The sequence below is a fragment of the Saccoglossus kowalevskii genome, chromosome 1, assembly GCF_978046115.1.
Source record: "Saccoglossus kowalevskii chromosome 1, keSacKowa6.1, whole genome shotgun sequence".
In the NCBI taxonomy this organism is placed as follows: Eukaryota; Metazoa; Hemichordata; class Enteropneusta; family Harrimaniidae; genus Saccoglossus; species Saccoglossus kowalevskii.
In genome coordinates this window covers 9,712,673-9,727,165 of record NC_140641.1, presented here as the reverse complement: position 1 = coordinate 9,727,165, position 14,493 = coordinate 9,712,673, and the positions used below count along the sequence as shown (strand labels likewise).

The window sequence follows — 14,493 nt, the reverse complement described above, 5'->3', positions numbered from 1 at the left end:
AGAACTATTGGGCATTCAAAGCATGATTGTCTTTCAATTCATCTTTCAGCAGACAAATTGTTGTAACCACTTATACTGCATGGACAAAATTAGAAGAATTTCAACAATACCGGTAATATTTTTTGCTTAATTGCTCGACACTGATAAAAAGAGGTGTATGACTTATCTAATGTATCTACTGAAATAAACACTATTATTATTGTTATTATTTATTAAAAAAACAACAACAAAAATCAGTTATTTCAGTTGATGAGAAAATAGTTCATAAAATCAAGCAATTAATTAATGAGGACTTACATCTATGTTGGTACATGTATCAGGAGTACTTGTAAAAGCTGTGCAGAGAACTTGTGATCTGAAATGGATTAACTGGATTAGAAATCTAATACAAATATGTGTGCCATGTCAACACTGAGAACCATTCACAACTACTCTGAATAAACTGAATTAAACCAAAGACTATCTTCTCTATAGTCTTTGATTAAACTGATTGACACTAATTTTATCAAAAAGTTGTCACCTTGCCTTGCTTGTGCAGTTCAACACTTACAAATGCACAAAACACAGAGCACAATTATACCTGTTCATGTTACATTCCCACTTTGCAGATCTGTGAGATACCATTCCCTGACCAATATATACATGTACACTATCAAGATTGTAGTTACATTCCCACTTTGCAGATCTGTGAGATACCATCCCCTGACCAATATATACGTGTACACTATCAAGATTGTAGATGAGAACTAGTAGGAAAAAATTTGCTGCAGAACATGAATTCAAGCAGGGCTTTTAAATTGAAATAGATTTGTGAACTACATGTATAGACACTGAGTGTGGAGGTTTTGTTTGTCTTTGAAGATCAGTTACATTGTAGGTACTATAAACAACTTTATTTCAGCTTGGAAATTATTTACGCTGAAGGAATGATTTAGGGAAAATAAAATCCAGCGAATATACTTTTTTCCCCCTATATTTCACATTCAACTCGTCCAAAATCCGTGAAAATAAATTCCATACAAAACACCCAAAAAGCCTTTCCAGCAAAAATTAATTCCAGCTAAAATATAGTATTTTACAGTATGTTTTTTTTTAAGATATAGGAACCTCCAATAATTTCAAAATTGTATGTGTGGAAAGGCAAGGGTAGGATATATGGAGGGTTTCCAATGAGTGACGACAGTAAGTGGAGTATACATGTACACGTAATTAATCATCAGTTAGTGAATTTTAAAAAATCTTCATTAACTACATTTACTAATGATAGTGAAAACATAGAGTAATAATGAATGAACTGAATTATCAGTGACACAATTAAACATGTGCTGTCAATCACTTAGTCAAGATGTGGTGTAAATACATCCACAGGTACAGTTGTAGTCTATACCTGCTCGGTTTGTGTTTTCGATTTAAATCACCAGCAGATATACATTCCTCACTAACCAAGAAATACATCGTGATCATAAAATACATTAGATCGAAAACACACCATGGAACGTAGAGACCGGTGGTCAGTCAGTTCGCCCCAATGCACATTCGCCCCAGACCAGTTCGCCCCAAAGTCAGTTCGCCCCAAAGTCGGTTCGCCCCAAAGTCGGTTCGCCCCAAGTTTACTGGTGTTCGTTTTCGCGGTTATGCGTGCAAGGAAATGTGGTTTTGAAATATTTTAAAAATTATACTTAAGTAAAAACCACATCGAAGGAGGCTGATCGCCGCGATTGTAGCATATCGCCCGAAGAGTCGAACCGGTGTCGTGCCATATGCGTCGTGATAGCGATACTTTGCCTTTTTTTTGCCATGCGCTGTGATAGCGATTTTTTGCCCCTTTTTCGATTGACTTATCTCCCCTGGCTTGCCTTACAGACATGAATGAACCAACCAATCAATCGGTGTTGTGTGGTTTCGGCGTTCCAGTTTTAACGCACGGATTAAAAATACGGTGCCGCCATCTTGAACGTTCCATTCAAAAGGGGGTGGTGTGTGTCACAAGGACTGTGGTCACGCTAAAGGGATCACGAGACTTGTTATAATTATATATACAACGTAGTTATATTAACATTGTACACGTATTATATTTGTTTAGTTTTCAGAAGTGAAGAATTGTTATCAATGGTTTATGAATGCAAGAACACAGTATTCATTTTGAAAAAAATAAAACGTAGTAATATTCTGTGTGTTTGTTCTCTGCCATTGTTGGCTCTACATTGCGTGATAGTAGTACACCATGCACACACCATCAAAAAGGTGTGACCGCGACACCTTTTCAGTACCGAATAACACCTATTAAACTGGGCGTCTAGAAGACCCAGTAACGTGGAGCTTTGTGACATGAAGTTGTGGTACAGCAACAACCAATTTATTTGTAGTCCATTGTATATGTGTTTTACATTCATTTTGTGACGTACACCGTTATTCAAGTCCAGGGGAAATGTTGAAAATCATATTTGATTCTCAAAAATAAACATTACTCTGCAGTTTGTGCGCATACCTAGTATATCGCGAAACAATTGACCACACCCACTATTAGACCATTAACAGTACATGACTCGTACCGCCCATGATCGGCTTTGTATGAGTACATGAGAAGGGCCGCCCGTTAATCGATCTGGCAGCTTGCACAATCACCCATTAGATAAGACGCACGCCGCTCATCGATCTATTGTTTTGTATCAACACCTCCAGTATCTATTAGGTAAGTGTTAAGTATAAGGCATTTAAAGTGAGTGGTTAGCGCATATTAAATATGCAAATTTGCAATTTCCAATATATAATCCAAATATCCAATCAGCGTGATTTGAAGGGTATAAAGTCTAACAATTTCTATGGTACTGCAACCACTCTGATTGATTTATCATCAAGTGAACATACGGCATACCTCTCTCAGCAGCTACGCTCTGACTAGACGATATTTACCTACCACGATATTGTGACCCACCCATAGTCATACTATTGTACCCAGCACGTTATCCTATCCATCGACAGCAAATTCTATTTCCATTTTCGATTATATTTTGTATTGTCAACCGCTGATCGACAGACTAAGATTCTATTTCGATAATCAAGATTCATTTATTTCGTTTATCAACTAAGAACTAAATTCAATTTAGTCAATCTCAAATTCTATTTCGATTCTATTACCACTGTTTAGCAAACATTTGTATACGATACCGAACAGTACTGCACAATTTAAAGAACTTCGATGTTATGTATTTTATAGTCGTTACCTGTTCGTTATTTTAAGAACTTCGATGTTATGTATTTTATAATCGTTACATTATCGTACATTTAAGAACTTCGATGTTATGTATTTTATAGTCGTTACCTGTTCGTTAATTTAAAGAACTTCGATGTTATGTATTTTATAATCGTTACATTATCGTAAATTTAAAGAACTTCGATGTTATGTATTTTATAATCGTTACATTATCGTACACTTAAGAACTTCGATGTTATGTATTCTCGTACTTTCGAACAACCAATAAAGTTAGCAATCCGGTTGTTGCCCCCCCCCCCCCACACCCAAAAAACAAAACAAAAAAACACCCCACCACACACACAAAACCAAGACACGCAACAACTCAATGATTGATTCTGGTTTACGTGTTACGATATTATTGTACATACACGTCACCTGCAAGAAAGAAAACATAATAAATGAACGTAAAAGCACTGTTTGATAGGAACATCATGAAGCTCACTGGTTTCAGATATAATATACTAGCCAAGCCGACACAACCCCTATTGCTCAATAGAATAATCCAAGATGGCGATGTTTGAGAAACGGTTCGTTGAAGATCGATTCGACCTTTCGATAAACTATTCAAAGCTCGTCCAGTTTACGGATCTCATCGAAGCCTGAACGGAAAGATTGCTGGCTGCTTTGACCTGTGAACGCCAATTATAAAATCTATCGGGTCGGAGAGTGTCGTACGGACTAATAGGTCAAACGAGTCTGCGATCATAGCACACGGCACAGCACGGGTTCGGGCGATATGCTACAATCATGAATCGCGGCGATCAGCGTCCTTCGATGTGGCTTTACTTTAGTATAATTTTTAAAATATTTCAAAACCACATTTCCTTGCACGCATAACCGCGAAAACGAACACCAGTAAACTTGGGGCGAACCGACTTTGGGGCGAACTGACTGTGGGGCGAACTGACTGTGGGGCGAACTGGTCTGGGGCGAATGTGCATTGGGGCGAACTGACTGTGAATCGTAGAGACCTTCTTTGTAGACCTTAGAAAACTTGGTGGTACGAGATAGCTTCGCCACTGTGCAGTTACTATAACGATGATTATTTTCACATAAAGCATGTCATAAATACTACTGTCAGAAGTAACGACGGTAATCGCTGCAGTAATTTAGGATAATACATGTATGCCTGATTACACGTAGCAGTCCGTACTTCCGGGACACTACCGACTGAACGAAAACAGACAATGCAAATGTCTGAAACCCGGGATAATTATAAAACTTTGAACGACAATCAATGCTATGTTCATTAAATATGAGGCATCATGACGTCACCTCGACGTAATCACTTAGGCGTTATCATATCATATTAGCATTAGCGTCTTGAGAGTAATACAGAGCTTGCTGAGTTGTATTATACGTGCAGCAGTACAGTGCTGCAAGCCGATTACTCAAGTCTCGGCCTGCATTATTCTTCAGGGCACTGAGCTTGATAAATTTGCTATTCTGTCTCGTGCTATATAATAAAGAAAATCTATATTCATACCTTTTCGAAAATTGCACAGTAACAGGATCAGTATTTGCTGATATATTCACAGAGAAGCTACAGCGTGTAAACAATATGGAAACACGTTAACAATTAAAGTTCTAAGCTTTTAACAATTCAAATTTTGTAAACTAAATTCTGATTGGTTAATATCAACATGAGCATGCGCGAAGACATTGTGGATAACAAATAACAAACCATCAAACATGTAACCTATGACCTCACGCCCCAGTGAAAACAACGTGTCTCGTGTTGGTGTGTTGCTGTACAAGAGCATGATCAACAGAGTAATGACTTAGAAGGTGTTTATATTATGATTCTGTTTAATACATCAATGTATAATCCATAAACGGTCGTATCGGAATTCATAGTTTGGCAAGGCCCAAGGGAGTGTTCACGCAGTTATGGGTTTGTTACACACGTCAAGAATGTTTACATACATGAGTCGCCAAATTGTACGACTTCCATTTATGCAATATTGTTCCAGTGGTATTTTATCAAGCACTCCATCTCAGCGACGACTGACTGTTCATAGCAACGAGCAACTGCATATTCCCGTGATGCTGGATGATGTATTGGATTTTTTTTCACCAGAGAAAAATCAGGTATAATAATAATCAAATTTTATTGCATCCTTAGAAATTACAATATTTCTTTTGGTAAAAAGCAATAAATATATCCGTACACAACACAATTACAATACAATATAAATAGATACGTTAAAGTTTTCTGTATTCCATGGCTTTAAGTAGATAGGTCCCCATACATTTAATTGCCTTGGAGTCCTTGTTGCTCATCAAAAATATAAAATTACTCAATTTATCTCCTGCATTAGTTAATGTAATTTCTGTGAGCAATTCATGTCTAATATGTTTGTACCGATCACATTCTAAAAGGAAGTGAACTTCATCTTCTATTTTATTTTGGGAACATAAATTACAAATTCTTTTTTCAATGGGAGTTTTTGGCTGTGTGTGCCTTCCTTTTTCAATAGCCAAACAATGGTTACTTGTTCGGAAGCGTGACATGCAGACTTGATGTTTTTTCGGAAGACAATTTAAGTATGACTCAAAATTATAAGTGTTTTTGAATTTTGCATATGTTCTTAGTTTTGTGTTTTCTTGATTGACATTCTGTTTCCAAAATGTAATATAGTTTTCTTTTAAAGTCTTATCAATGTTTATCAACTAGTTTGAATTCTTGAGTCAATAACTAAATTCTGAACCGATGAACACCATGGTAAATTGAATTTCATTTGTTCATAATATGCTTGTTTTGTAAGACATTTATCTGGAAGCCCTTGTATGCGTAACCAATACTTGATAAGGTTTTTCTTGGTGTCTATTAGTAATGGGAAACAGCCCAACTCTGCCCTACAAGCTAAATTTGCACCAAATTTATTTAGGCCTAGAATATTTCTACAGAATTTCAAATGTAGTTTTTCACTTGTAGTTTTGTCCCATTTGTTTTCATCCAAAACTTCAATTCCCCAAATTTCTGAACCATAAATGAGTACCGGAAGAATACATGTTCTGAACAGATAGATAAATGTTTTACAGTCGCATTCAGGTGGAATGTGTCTTAACATTGCATATAAGGCTCTGTTGGCTTTATCTGCCATGTTTTGTCTGGCTTCAGTAAATTTCCCATTGGACTGCATTGTAACACCTAAGTAATTATAGGAGTTAACACAGTTGATATGATTTCCAAGATATAGAAATTTATCATGTGTTTTTAAACCTCTTTTTCTGAAAATAAAAATTTTTGTTTTTGTTAAATTGACACTAAGTTTCCAATTAGAACAGTAGTCTGATAAAATATCTAATGCTTTTTGAAGACCATTGTTTGTTGTGGAAAGTAAAACTAGGTCATCTGCGTAGAAGAGTGAGCTAATTTTAGTGTCATTTAGTGAAACATGGTCTATTGAACTATCCTGTAATACATCATTTAAGTCATTAATATAGATGTTAAAAAGCATAGGGCTGATTACACAGCCTTGTTTTACTCCCTTAGTTGTCTCAAAAACAGAAGAAGTCTTGTTTCCAAATCGTATGCAGGCCTTTGTATTTAATACATATATTTAATAATATTATAAATTTTCCCGTCTATACCACTGTTCAGAAGTTTGTAAAATAAACCATTTCTCCAAATAGTATCGAAAGCTTTCTGGAAGTCTATGAAACAAGTGTATAGTCTTCCATTTTGCTTTAGATACTTATGTACAATTGTTTTTAGAGTGAAAATATGATCAGTGGTGCGGAAACCTTTTCGAAAGCCAGCTTGGTTGGCTATTATTAAGGAATGTGTATTGCTATTATTAAGGAATGTGATGTTTAACGGAGGATATCATGCCCTCTACGAATGTGAAGACGGTTCGATTCACGTACTATTTTTTTCCGCACAAAATTATTTTTCAAATTGCTATACTAGTATAGCGTGAATTATAAGTACATTCTGAATACACAAGTTACTGTATTTCAACGATAGTATAAATTGTACATGAATCGAACCGTATGTTGTTTTCATGCAGATTCACAGTCAATTCGTCCCAATTCACATTCGTCCCACGAGTCGATTCGTCCCATTTCACATTCTTCCCAATTAACATTCGTCCAATTTATTTAATTTTTGGTCAGCATTACGATCTTGAGCAGGGTCAATTTCTATGCCAACTGTTACTGACACGCCAATTAAATTAATAACTCTACGTTGCGTGAACAGTGTATTTGTATTTATCAACTAATAACTTGTACGGTGTATTTGTTTCTATTAACTAATAACTCTATGTTGCATACAAGGTGTATTTGTATATAACGTCGGCAAAAACAAAATGGCGTAACGAACAATTTCGCATGCCAGTGACGTGACGTGTACGTGGACAGTTCGTTGTTTGGATTTGTTTGTGCTTATTTGTCATATTAGTAGTTAAATCTGACGTATCGACTTGTGGGACGAATCGACTTTGGGACGAATTAACTTGTGGGACAAAACGACTTGGGACGAATGTGATTTGGGACGTTCGACCGTTCCCCATTCATGCACACTCGTTAGCCCTGTGTATATCGATGTGTTTATCGCTGTGTTAATATGTTTCTGTACTCTGCAATATGTGATGAAGACATACATTTGATTTGATTAACTCAGACATGATAGCAGCACATTGCTGAGAGGGCGCTATTTGCTATTATAATAATGTTTTATCAGCACTTACGGGATCGCACGGTTTGTTGATGTCGACTCATTGACAACTTCACCAACTCGTGCGTATTTTATGTTAAACAAATGGCCAAGTTTGATTGGATGCGCCTGTTGGAAAAGCATCCAATCAGATGCTGTGTAACATTGCGTGGTAAGCTAAAGAGCAAAATGACGGAAATGGTGACATGTAGCACGGTTACTTTTTTTCTAGTTTTTTGCCAAAAAAAAAAACAGCGCTGCATTTTTTCACTCAGTTTTCCACAATTTGTTATGCCAAAATTGCAGGCTGTTTGTGACATACTGTAGAATACTTTATTTTCACTTGGAATTTATTTTCGCTATTTTCGCTGAAGGAATGATTCCGTGAAAATAAAATCCAGCGAATATACATTTTTTCCTATATTTCACATTAAGCTCATCAAAAATCAGTGAAAATAAATTCCATACAAAACGCTCAAAAAGCCTTTTCAGCGAAAATTAATTCCAGCGAAAATAAAGTATTCCACAGTACTTCGTCAGCAAAGTGACAAATATTTATGTCAACCATGTTTTAACAAAATAATGAAACTGTCAACTCTGAAAGTAAATCTCAGAAACTCTACATGACTGACCATTCAAGAATTGAACTGTTGCACAATTGTTGTGATTTGCCACTCCCTTGTCCTCGTCCTTGTTGCAACAAACTCATCTTTTCTTTAGCTACATTTGTACATGTAGTAATGTCTCAATTGTATGGTTTTGGTGATTGTTGAGGCTTTTTATTTTGAAAAACTGCGTGATCTATTCTGCTTGGGTTGCCAATTTTAACAAAACCAGCTCTACTGTATTTGGTACAAGATAGCTGATTGGCTGTTTATATTTGTCGCATTTTTATTCCGTTGCCAGAAAATGATTGCCTTGTCAATAAACAGCATTCTAATGTTGTTTTATCATGAATGAGTTGTTGTTTGCTTTTCATAATTTGTGAAACAGCAAACAAACTGCATGGCTCAGTCATTGACCGGAATTGTTTTGTTTTTTCCATATTAGTTCCGGTGCTAGCAACTTTGTATGAATACTACCAGTATATTGGTAATATGTCTTTTGGACAGAAGGCAGAGCTTTAGCTGTTTTACCATGATTTTGTTTTACAGGTTTATATCGATATGACATTTGGAGCTGGAGGTCATAGTTCAGAGATTCTAAAATGTGCTGAAAACATCACAATGTATGCTTTGGATAGAGATCCATTGGCTTTAGATATCGCTAAACAGCTGTCAGGTCTACATGGGTAAGTCCATGGTTTCTATGCTCCAACAATCTTTGTACCTATCGTGTATATCATTTGGCTTTCATGTCAGTGCTTTATACTGATGTCATATTTCAGTTTAAAATGGATTTTGTAAAAATGTTTGCTCTAATATAAAAGTGCAGAGGAATTAAAAATGTTACATTATCACAGAATTTTGTTCATCAGATGATGTCACAGATTTAAAATATATTATAATATATATAAATTATAATATATACACGTATAACATTGTTATTAATTAATTAATTACTACCATTAATTGATTTTTATTTTGATTCATTTCATTCACAGAAATAGAATTATTCCTTTGGAAGGTAAATTCAGTGAAATAACTAGACTACTAGATCAACATGATGTTGGGCTGAATTCTGTTGATGGTGTGTTATTGGATGCAGGATGTTCCTCTATGCAGATGGATACAGCTGAGCGTGGTTTCTCTATAAGTAAAGATGGACCATTAGATATGAGAATGGATAGTGATAGGTATGTACATGCATATGTATACATGTAGTTTGGGCAGAGTTTATGACATAAGCCTCGTCACCAGTGCACGCACAGGAATTGAGTCCCAAGTGTTGATAACAACACATGCTAAGAACGCAAAGGTTCATGGGTAGGATAGATGCTTGTTTGTAAACAATGACATGCTATGGCCATCTGACGTATGCGCAGGTGATGACTTCCCCGCTTTAACAACACTAGTTGTAACATATTGCTATTTGATTTCACATGTTGTACTTGTTGCATGGACAAGTTAGAAGCCAACATTTTGCATTTTAGATTTGTTTGTGTCATTATTATCTCATCTTTTAGTACATCACCTCCTGAAAGCCTCCATGGATAGCCATTATGAATCAGTAGGTTACATGTTAAAAGTGAAGATGTGCACTAACTTTACCTTTTCACCACCAGACTTTCTCGCCCAAATTTTTTTTCTTCAATATTTCTGGAAATGAACCCTAATTTTGGAGCCAACAGACAACATTTTAGACAATTTTCAGTTTTTACTCAAAAAATCAAGTGTGACTACAAACAGAACTATTTTGTGAATTTTTGATGAAAAGAGGGAACTGGTGGTGAAAAGGTTAATGATTTTTGATTTTACTGACACTATTTTTATAACAAGCCAATGTTATTGTACCAAATAAAAGTAAGTATATAATTGCAAATAGCACAGAAGACAACAGGCAGCACTGTAAAACTAGATAATAGATACACCTCATCACAGGTTAATTCAATTACAGCAGAAGAGAAAGTAATGATTCTCTTTACTCAGAACATGTCGCCTTTGTTCAACATTGAATGCTGCCCTCTAAAGTTCATAGAAAGTGGTTCTTTCAGTTCTTTCACGGTACAATGCAATTAACAGATGACCCTATGAAGCTAAAAAAATGGAGAGTGAACTGATTTTAATCCTACTTCTTCTACTTCTAGTCTTTTGTTTTGAGCTGATTATTCTTTTGTATACATGACGTCCCCATGGCTTCAGCAGATATGATGTTTTTTGTAGGAAAAAACTTGTAATGAAAGAATCACATCACATTTCAAATGAAAAAAAAGAAATGTAAACAACATATAATTTAATAAATTTTTCGCAAAGCTATGAGGAGTTTTACCATTTTACACATGTGATTTGGAAATAATAAATAAATGAAAAATTCACATAAACACTTTTTCCGTGGTCAAAAATGTACATCTACTGCTGCTGACAAATATTTTCGGCTGAATCAAGTATTTACTTCATGATTATTTTGCACAGAAGACTACTAGCTTGAAAACTATTAGAGTGGTTATGAAAACACAGAAGTAAACCTGGAAATGTATTTTTTGTGAGTTACCAAATTAAATTCAAATGTCTCTGATAAACACAATTTTTTTTTTATTTTATCATTTTACCAAGTCTCAGAAGTATTGGGTCGGTCAATTTACTTTTAGGGTTTCGACTAAACAGTTGACTCTTGAATCTCGCTGGCACAGTAGTGGTATAAATAAACCATTTTGTAATCCATTCATGCTATACTAACATTGAAAGTAAACAGGGTTGCCCTACTGTATTTTAATGCAATATATTTCCCTACACCCTAGTGTTTGTACAGAGGATGGGGTTTGACAGGTAGGGTTACACGAAAGAAGAACAACTAAATTATAATGACTTCCTGGAATTTATATGATCAAAGAATCCTTTTCAGCTCCATTATGAAAACTGCGGAGGTACAGTCATAACACTTTCAGAACGCTAGACACTAATCAGGGATGGAGAAAGTGTTTGTTCTTTGTGTAACGAGGCATTCGTATGCAAGGGATTTTCAAATTTTGTTAGTGATGGGCTTAGTGTTACCACAACAGGAATCTGTAGAAATCTCAAAACCCTGTTTTTCAACTTGTCTCTTTATTTAGCTTCAAGCCATATTCAGGATAGCTGTCCCCATATAGTAAATATACCAAGGAAAGGCATGGGAAAAACGTAATTCCTATATGACAGAACACCCCACTATTTGATAGAATCAGGTGTACAAACTTTTTTTTCGTAAATTAATTGTACTTGGATACAAATTTGGTAATGGTAAACTACTTGCACATTATCATATTTTATAATGTCACAAATCACTTTTGTGATGGGAATCTTAGACAGGTGCCAGGTTATGTAAAAACATTTTATGTCCCCTACTGCAATATAGAGTTGCACATAGTGGATGTGGCCACAAGTTGCCAAGCAGTTAGCCAATATCTTGGCAAGTTTGCAAATTGACTGCCCAAATGCTTCTGAGATATGCTGTAAAAGAGCAAGTCAGTTGGAGTTTACGACAGAATTGTCATAAACTGTTATCTCCATATTTGACTCTCTGGTAATTCCCAGGTAGTACAGTTTAGTGTTAACTGTGAAGCAAATGTGTGGCAGAAGTCATGATATCAATAACATCATTAGCATAAATGGGAGTTCACTCTCCATATTTTATCAACATAGTTGAACACTGTTACCATAGTGACAAGTAGCTCAACACAATTGATGTCTGTATAAACATCACTAGAGGTGAATGGCAAATCCAATCATTACTCTCACTTATATTTTGTAGAGACCCTAAACAGCCAACAGCTGCCGACGTAGTAAACGCTTTGAGTGAAGCAGACCTCGCGAAGATAATCCGGACCTACGGTGAAGAAAAGCATGCTAGGAAAATTGCAAGATCCATAGTTGAGTATAGAACAACATGGCAACCGATAACAACAACAAAAGAATTCGCTTATGTTGTGTCATGCGCGTTCTCACATAGGGAGGCTAAAAAGCAGAAAGACAAGCTAAGGAGACCTGTGCACACGGCCACCAAGACGTTTCAAGCATTGAGGATTTTTGTGAACAATGAACTGAACGAGTTAGTCATGGGCTTAGAGCAAGTGGAAAAAATATTAAAACCTGGTGGAAAACTTGCTGTTATCACATTTCATTCACTGGAAGACAGAATCGTAAAGAGGTTTCTACGAGGCATTGACTATAGCGAGAAGTATAGCATGAGTATTGGAGAGAAGATGAGGGAAAATCGAACAAGGGATGGGGATGATAATAGACCACAGAGGTGGAAAGAAATTAACAAGAAAGTGTTGGAGCCTTTAGAAGAAGATATTATCGACAATCCAAGAGCAAGGTCTGCAAAACTAAGAACAGCTGTTAAGATTCATTAACTGTGAACATTTTGAAGAGGTCATATTATTTCTCTTTTGTGATAATAAAAATATTCCCTTGTAGCACTATTAAAATAAAAATACTTGGGAGAATTATAGAATGCTGGTTTTTGTTTCCAAGTTATGCTAAGCAGCTTTATTGAAACTTTTAATCTTTTGATTTGCAAGTATTGAACTGATAAATGTATTCAATGGTAAATTCAGTTTCACACTGCTAAAGAAAAGAAAATGACATAAGTATTATGGTTTTGCTGTTTACGTCATTTTATGCCAGCAGCAGATCTCAAGATAAATCTGAGTCTGTTCACTCGCAAAAAGGAGACCTATCATCATTTTGTGTTTCATTGTAATAGTGCTTTTAATATAATAATGATAAAATTTGAATAACCTGAAGCTAGATATTTTCCCAATTACTCAAGAAAAGAAAGCGGACTGTTTCTAACAAAATCTAATCAGAAGTGATGAGATATTTATTTCTGTGCTAGTATGAATTAGTTATTCAGCAATTAATTTCAGATAAATTGCAATGCTACAGTAATATCAGTTTTTAGTCCCAATTCGGACGCACTGATTGACCTTCATGTGTACACCTATCTATATCTCGAACATGGCTGGGTCAATCGCATGTAAACTCCACACATACATCATGGGTTACATAATGAGACCTTGTTGCATGCCTTTTTATTTTTCTGATTGTAATTTGTTTCATGTTCTGATTAAAAATGGCCAATTTATTTCAGTTTTGTTTACTATTTAGCTAACTCTCCCATGAAAAATGTTTTATTTTTTCCATGTGTCATTTAATCCTGGACCAATCATAATGGTATACATATGCATTTTGATTTGTTTCTCCATAAAACTCCAAAAATCAAGAATTTCCCTTTCAAACTTGGTATTAGCATCACCTAAATAATATTGTGTTTTTTGTTTTTGTGTTACACTACTTTATTCAAAAACGCCCTCTTCTATGTTTTCCAACTGTATTTCAGATGCACTTTCATTGATTGTGTACAAATGTGGACTGAAGACATTACGTAATGTTACACAGGTATGCATGTATGGGATTTGTGATTTGATTCAAAATGGCAGAACACCAGTCATGTTTATTTTTACACAATGTATTTTCAAGTGCTCTTAGCAATTTATTGAAAACGTTTGTTTTTGGGTTTCAATTAAATTGTCAACTGGCAGCCATTTCCCATCTTTTTTTCACTTTCACATTATTAAAATGTTTGCAGTTCCTTGATATTATTACTTCTCCATGTTGTTTCCTCATATGTATTATGCAATTGACTTCACTTCAGACGACTTAATGTGTTTAACTGTCTAACGAACTGTCTGTTGGAAGTGTATAAGACGACTTAGAAGTGTGTCATCAAATAGGATCCGTTCTTCGAACCGTGTAGCCTTGAAAGTATTCACAAAGATTAAAAGAACTTGGACTTGTTGGAGAAGAATGGTACATGGTACAGACGATACATCTCTATCATAACACTAGACTCACAGGTCTACAGATTACATTGTTATCAGAAAATAAGTCTGTCAGTTCAACTGTTGACCGTGAAACGTTGGTGAGATAAACTG

At 35.5% G+C, this 14,493-nt stretch overlaps 1 protein-coding gene across 2 annotated transcripts; it reads left to right on the top strand.

The window, feature by feature from the left end:
• The first annotated feature begins 4,965 nt into the window (after positions 1–4,965).
• LOC100369468 (12S rRNA N(4)-cytidine methyltransferase METTL15-like) lies at positions 4,966–14,155 on the top strand. Of its 2 annotated transcripts, none has more exons than XM_078009295.2 (4): positions 4,966–5,044; positions 9,074–9,210; positions 9,523–9,714; positions 12,306–14,155. In XM_078009295.2, exons 2-4 carry the CDS (start codon positions 9,086–9,088, stop codon positions 12,907–12,909), a joined length of 921 nt encoding a protein of 306 aa, XP_077865421.1. In that variant the 5' UTR covers positions 4,966–5,044; positions 9,074–9,085; the 3' UTR covers positions 12,910–14,155. The 2 variants fall into 2 exon arrangements, with proteins under 2 accessions (XP_077865421.1, XP_002734836.1); XM_002734790.4 differs by having other exon boundaries at positions 4,967–5,347.
• The last annotated feature ends 338 nt before the right edge of the window (positions 14,156–14,493 follow it).

What these genes read in the sequence shown, in the direction of transcription:
- LOC100369468 (XM_002734790.4), top strand. Translation starts at nt 5,147, where the DNA reads ATGGGTTTGTTACACACGTCAAGAATGTTTACATACATGAGTCGCCAA. An exon ending in TTTCACCAGAGAAAAATCAG is followed by an intron (nt 5,348 to 9,073) that starts GTATAATAATAA and finishes TTTGTTTTACAG; the next exon opens with GTTTATATCGATATGACATT. An exon ending in ATGAGAATGGATAGTGATAG is followed by an intron (nt 9,715 to 12,305) that starts GTATGTACATGC and finishes TATATTTTGTAG; the next exon opens with AGACCCTAAACAGCCAACAG.